The sequence below is a fragment of the Heteronotia binoei genome, unplaced genomic scaffold (assembly GCF_032191835.1).
Source record: "Heteronotia binoei isolate CCM8104 ecotype False Entrance Well unplaced genomic scaffold, APGP_CSIRO_Hbin_v1 ptg000889l, whole genome shotgun sequence".
Classification (NCBI taxonomy): Eukaryota; Metazoa; Chordata; class Lepidosauria; order Squamata; family Gekkonidae; genus Heteronotia; species Heteronotia binoei.
This window is the reverse complement of record NW_026800119.1, coordinates 157,496-164,226: the sequence shown is the minus strand read 5'-3', so window position 1 is coordinate 164,226 and position 6,731 is coordinate 157,496. Positions and strand designations below refer to the sequence as shown.

Below are 6,731 nucleotides of genomic sequence, written 5' to 3'. Positions count from 1 at the left end.
AAACCCGGTTCTCCCAGAGAAGAGTCTGCGCACTTAACCATTACACTCAAACTGGAGCAGGTGTCGCTGGTGTAGGTGGGTGTGGGGGGATATTTGTGGGTTTCCTGCATTGCGCAGGAGGTTGGACTAGATGACCCTGGAGACCCCTTCCGACTCTGTGACTCCCTGAAAGCCAAGTTGCTGTGTGGCGTCTCCCCACGACCGAGCGTGCAGGAGCGGCTGCTGCACAAACGAACAGGAGGCGTCTTCACAGACGGGCTCCTCCGAGGACGATGCCTCCATCTGCACAAAGGACTCTTTCACCTTCACGACTCAGTGGCGTCACGCCGGAGGCCACGCACCCAAAAAAAGAGGACAGACGGGAGTATTTTTAGGGGGTGATAATTGCTTTCCTAACAGCCTGCCTGCTGCAAGAAGGGCCGGCGCGCTCTCGGCCTGAGCTGCGGCTGCGGCAGAAGCTGCTGCATCTGTGCTTTTGAGTCACGGGCGATGAGCGTCTTTATGCGTGGGGTCCAAAGAGGTGTGGTGAGTCACACCCAGCCTTTGCCCCGGGTGATGAAACAGTGAGAGAGAAGGGATTGTCTATTTGTAGAAGCAAAAAGGGGTCATGCGTCTTGGCCACATTCCAAGGAGCACTCTCTAGCTGCACGCTGGAGGGTTTGGCCACAGTTGTATTGTTGGAACTCTCTGTCTGGGGCAAGTGATGCTCTGTATTCTTGGTGCTTGTGGGGGGCACAGTGGAAGGGCCAGGGTAACAAAATCATGCGCGGGGTAGAGAAGGTACAGAAAGAAAGTTCTTTTCTCCCTTTCTCACAAGACAAGAGTGGTAGGCGTGGAATGGATAAAAGGAAGCATTTCTTCGACCAAAGAACACGTGAATTCACTGCTACAAGCAAAGACAGCTTCAAGTGGGGATGGGATCGACATATGGCGCAGAGGCCTGTAAAATAGCACTATTTTGACTCGCCTTCAGCTGAATAATAGTATTAAGAGGACGCCCAACATTGCTGAATATACGGAAATAAATGATACTAGCACCAAAACTGTTTCAAATTGTTTTAAACTGCTTAATGGTTATTATTAACGTGGTTTAATGGTTCAACTCTGATGCTTACCTATTGTTTTATTGTTTTAGTTTGATTGTTGTGAGCCGCCCTGAACCTGCTTCGGTGGGGAGGGCAGGATATAAATCCAATAAATCAGCATCATCATCGGCTATTAGCCACAAGGAGAGATGAAACAATCTGTCGGGGGCAAGTGATCCTCTGTATTCTGGGTGCTTGGGGGGGCACAGTAGGAGGGGTTCTGGAGCTCTGCTAGTAGACCTCCTGATGGCACCTGGGTTTTTTTGGCCACTGTGTGTACAGTGTTGGACTGAATGGGCCATTGGCCTGATCCAACAGGGCTTCTCTTATGTTCTTCTGTGACACAGAGTGTTGGACTGGAGGGGCCATTGGCCTGATCCAACAAGGCTTCTCTTATGTTCTTATGTCTGGGGCAATGATGCTCTGTATTCTTGGTGCTTGGGGGGGGGGCACAGTGGGAGGGCTTCTAGTGTCCTGGCCCCACTGGTGGACCTCCTGATGGCACCTGGTTTTTTTGGCCACTGTGTGACACAGAGTGTTGACTGGATGGGTTACTGGCCTGATCCAACATGGTTTCTCTTAGGTTCTTACGAGAAGAAAGGGAAGGGATGGGAATCCAGGGAATCAAAGCAGAGCAGCCGAAATATTATTAAGAACATCTTTAAATGTGTATGAACAGAAGCAAAATCATTATCATGTGGAATTCACTGCTGAGGGGAGGGGAGGGAGGGAGGGAGGGAGGGAGGGAGGGAGGAAGGAAGGAAGGAAGGAAGGAAGGAAGGAAGGAAGGAGGGAGGGAGGGAGGGTGGAACACTGGGGAGAGAGAGGTGGAAAGGAAGCAACTTTCAATGCATTCTCTAAGCCACTGACTTGGCTTGGCAAAACAATTTAAAAAGATAAATGCTTTCTCCAAGCCAAAGGGGCAGTGGGAGCTCTGAGAGCCACACAATATGTGTGAAAGAGCCACATGTGGCTCCTGAGCCACAGTTTGGCCACACCTTATTTAATACCATAGGACTTCAGAATAATATAAAACAAAATAAAACTTTATTCGGACAATATTGGTTTCCAAGTGCTCTATCCCCTCCACTGGTTTTATTGGCCCTTTTCTGCACCTTTTCCAAATGCTATAATACCATTTTTGAGGCTTGGGCACCAAAACCGTACACAATAGTATCCCACAATATTCCTACTCCCCCCCCCTTTTCTGGGACCTCCTGGATGTCAAGCAGAGGCTCTGCCATTGAGCCCCAGCCCTCCTCCCCAAAGACTATTCTAGCACTGGGAAAAGTCCAGAAAAGGGCAACTAGAAGGGTTGGAACACTTTCCCTGTGAAGAAAGGTTAAAGCGCTTGGGGCTCTTTAAGAACATAAGAGAAGCCATGTTGGATCAGGCCAATGGCCCATCCAGTCCAACACTCTGTGTCACACAGTGGCCCAAAAAAATTATATATATATATATATATACACACATACACACACACACACACACACACACACATTTATATACACACTGTGGCTAATAGCCACTGATGGACCACTGCTCCCTCTTGAAGCTGGCTATGCTTGCAGCCACCACCACCTCCTGTGGCAGTGAATTCCACATGTTAATCACCCTTTGGGTGAAGAAGGACTTCCTTTTATCCGTTTTAACCTGACTGCTCAGCAATTTCATTGAATGCCCACGAGTTCTTGTATTGTGAGAAAAGGAGAAAAGTACTTCTTTCTCTACTTTCTCCATCCCATGCATTATCTTGTCAACCTCTATCATGTCACCCCGCAGTCCACATTTCTCCAAGCTAAAGAGCCCCAAGCGTTCTAACCTTTCTTCATAGGGAAAGTGTTCCAAACCTTTAATCATTCTAGTTGCCCTTTTCTGCACTTTTTCCAATGCTATAATATCCTTTTGAGGTGCGGTGACCAGAATGGTACACAGTATTCCAAATGAGGCCACACCATCGATTTATACAGGGGCATTATGATACTGGCTGATTTGTTTTCAATTTCCTTCCTAATATTCCCAGCATGGCGTTGGCCTTTTTTATTGCAATAACACACTGTCTTGACATTTTCAGTGAGTTCTCTACCACGACCCCAAGATCTCTCTCTTGGTCAGTCTCTTTAGCTTGGAGAAGCGTCGACTGAGGGGTGACACGATCGAGGTTGACAAGATAATGCATGGGATGGAGAAGGTGGAGAAGGAAGTCCTTTTCTCCCTTTCTCACAATACGAGAACTTGTGGGCATTCAATGGAATTGCTGAGCAGTCGGGTTAGAATGGATAAAAGGAAGTACTTCTTCACCCAAAGTGTGATTAACACGTGGAATTCACTGCCGCAGGAGGTGGTGGCAGCTGCAAGCATAGCCAGCTTCAAGAAGGGATTGGATAAAAATATGGAGCAGAGGTCCTTCAGTGGCTATTAGCCACAGTATATTATTGGAACTGTCTGGGGCAGGGATGCTCTGTATTCTTGGTGCTTTGGGGGAGGCAAAGTGGAAGGGCTTCTAGCCCCATTTGTGAACCTCCTGATGGCACTTGGGGGGTTTTTTGGGTCACTGTGTGACACAGAGTGTTGGACTGGATGGGCCACTGGCCTGATCCAACATGGCTTCTCTTATGTTCTTAGTGGCTACAAGGGTCTGTCCCCACACATTCCCCAGAGAGTACTAAGATCTGGATCTCAACATCTCCCAGTGATCCCTGGGCTGAAAGAAGAAGAAGAAGAAGATGATATTGGATTTATATCCCGCCCTCCACTCTGAAGAGTCTCAGAGCGGCTCACAATCTCCTTTACCTTCCTCCCCCACAACAGACACCCTGTGAGGTGGGTGGGGCTGGAGAGGGCTCTCACAGCAGCTGCCCTTTCAAGGACAACCTCTGCCAGAGCTCTGGCTGACCCAAGGCCATGCTAGCAGGTGCAAGTAGAGACGTGGGGACTCAAACCTGGTTCTCCTAGATAAGAGTCTGCACACTTAACCACTACACCAAACTGGCTCTCGAGGAGAGACTGTCGACCACCAGGGACCGGGCCTTTTCAGTGGCAGCCCCCTGCTCATGGAATCAATTGCCGGAAGAGGTTAGGGCCTTGCGGGACCTCACTCAGTTCTGCAGGGCCTGTAAGACTGCTCTCTTCCGGCAAGCCTTCAGTCGACCGTAGGAGAATCCTGGAACAACTGCCGTCCTGAGAATATGAGTAACATCCGATCTGTTAAGCGCCAACTGTGGATTGTTTTAACTTGTACTGTTTAATGGTTTTGTCGATTTTATGAGTGCAATCACAGTATACTGTGATTTGATGTAAGTGGGGAGGCGGGGTAGAAATCGCATTAAACGTAAACGTAAGAAAAACGCAGTGTGGGGTGACGAACCTGGACATGGTTTCTGCAGACAGGTCTTCCGGATTCCTAACTTTCGTCTCGCCTGCAAAAGGAAAAACAACATCAAGGCGTAAGAAATCTTTCTCCATTTACGGATGCTCTCAGGGCTTTTGGGGGTAGCAGGGACTCCTTTGCATATTAGGCCACACCCCTCTTAAGCACCCCTCCAAGTGCTTACAGGAGGCCCTGTACGAAAAGCCCTGTAAGCTCTTGGAGGATTGGCTGCATCAGGGGTGTGTGGCCCAGGGGTGGAATTCTAGCAGAAGCTCCTTTGCTTATTAGGCCACACCCTCCCTGATGTAGCCAATCCTCCTGCAGCTTACAGTAGGCCCTGTACTAAGAGCCCTGTAAGCTCCAGGAGGATTGGCTACATCAGGGGTGTGTGGCCCAGGGGTGGAATTCTAGCAGAAGCTCCTTTGCTTATTAGGCCACACCCTCCCTGATGTAGCCAATCCTCCTGCAGCTTACAGTAGGCCCTGTATGAAGAGCCCTGAAAGCTCCAGGAGGGTTGGCTGGATCAGGGGTGTGTGGCCCAGGGGTGGAATTCTAGCAGAAGCTCCTTTGCATATTAGGCCACACCCCTTGGTGTAGCCAATCCTCCTGGAGCTTACAGTAGGCCCTGTACGAAGAGCCCTGTAAGCTCCAGGAGGATTGGCTACATCAGGGGTGTGTGGCCCAGGGGTGGAATTCTAGCAGAAGCTCCTTTGCTTATTAGGCCACACCCTCCCTGATGTAGCCAATCCTCCTGGAGCTTACAGTAGGCCCAGTACTAAAAGCCCTGTAAGCTCTTGGAGGATTGGCTACATCAGGGGTGTGTGGCCCAGGGGTGGAATTCTAGCAGAAGCTCCTTTGCATATTAGGCCACACCCCTCTTATGTAGCCAATCCTCCAAGTGCTTACAGGAGGCCTGTACGAAGAGCCCTGTAAGCTCTTAGAGGATTGGCTACATCGGGGGGGGGGGGGGGGGGGCTAATAGGCAATTGAGTTCCTGTTACAAAAAATGCCCTGGATGCTCTACTTCTGAATTTCCTTCTTATTCTGTTCTATCCTCAGATATTGTTTGTTCCAACACTATGAGCCACATCACAGATACGGATATTTTAAAAATTACTTTATTGTCTCTTGTATTTTCTGTCTATGTGGAACTGTATTGTATATTCTTGCACGTCGCTAATTTTTTTATTTGCCACGGTTTGCAATTTACTCCTTGTAAATACTCCCTCTAAACTGTGGAATCTTTTGAGCAAAAATTCTACTTTGTGAGCTACTGGCACGAAAGTTGTGAGCTTCTGCATCAATTGGTTTGCTCTGGGGCCATTCCCCCCCCCCCCCACGAGCTAAGACAAAAACATCACAACAAACTGTGGCAAGTCCTTAAAGAGATGGGAGTACCAGACCACCTCACATGTCTCCTGAGACACCTGTATAAGGGACAAGAAGCAACGGTCAGAACGGGATACGGAACAACCGATTGGTTTAGAATAGGAAAAGGAGTTCGACAAGGATGTATATTGTCACCCTGCTTATTTAATTTATATGCAGAGTACATCATGCGGAATGCTGGCCTGGATGAAGCACAAGCCGGAATTAAGATTGCTGGGAAAAACATCAACAACCTCAGATAGGAAGATGACACTACTCTAATGGCAGAAAGTGAGGAGGACCTAAAGAACCTCTTGTTGAGGGTGAAAGAGGAGAGCACAAAAGTAGGCTTGAAACCCAACATCAAAAAAACTAAGATCGTGGCATCTGCCCCCATCACACCTTGGCAAATAGAAGGGAAAGACATGGAAGCAGTGACAGACGTCACATTTCTGGGATCCAAGATCACTTCAGATGGTGACTGTAGCCATGAAATTAAAAGACATTTGCTCCTTGGAGGACAGCTCTTGCAAACCTGGGCAGTATAATAAAAAGTAGAGACATCACCCTGCCAATAAAAGTCCGTGTGGTAAAAGCGATGGTATTCTTAGAAGTAATGTATGGCTGTGAGAGCTGGACCATAAGGAAGGCCGAGCGCAGAAGAATAGATGCTTTTGAGCTGTGGTGCTGGAGAAGACCCTTGAGAGTCCCTTGGACTGCAAGAAGATCAACCCAGACTGTTCCCTGGAAGGTCAGATGCTGAAGCTGAAGCTCAAATACTTTGGCCACCCAATGAGAAGGGAGCACTCCCTGGAGAAGATCCTGATGCTAGGAAAGAAAGAAGGCAAAAGAAGAAGGGGACGGCAAAAGAGGAGATGGCTGGACAGCGTTACTGATGTAACAAACAC

At 48.6% G+C, this 6,731-nt stretch overlaps 1 protein-coding gene across 1 annotated transcript in view; it reads right to left on the bottom strand.

Annotated features, from left to right (window-relative positions):
* Positions 1 to 4,292: 4,292 nt before the first annotated feature.
* Positions 4,293 to 6,731, bottom strand: part of LOC132590866 (protein phosphatase methylesterase 1-like) — a 33,140-nt gene continuing 30,701 nt past the window's right edge. The window contains exon 6 of the mRNA XM_060263797.1: positions 4,293 to 4,504. Coding sequence (XP_060119780.1) covers positions 4,293 to 4,504 — 212 coding nt within the window. The remainder of the gene's footprint in view (positions 4,505 to 6,731) is intronic.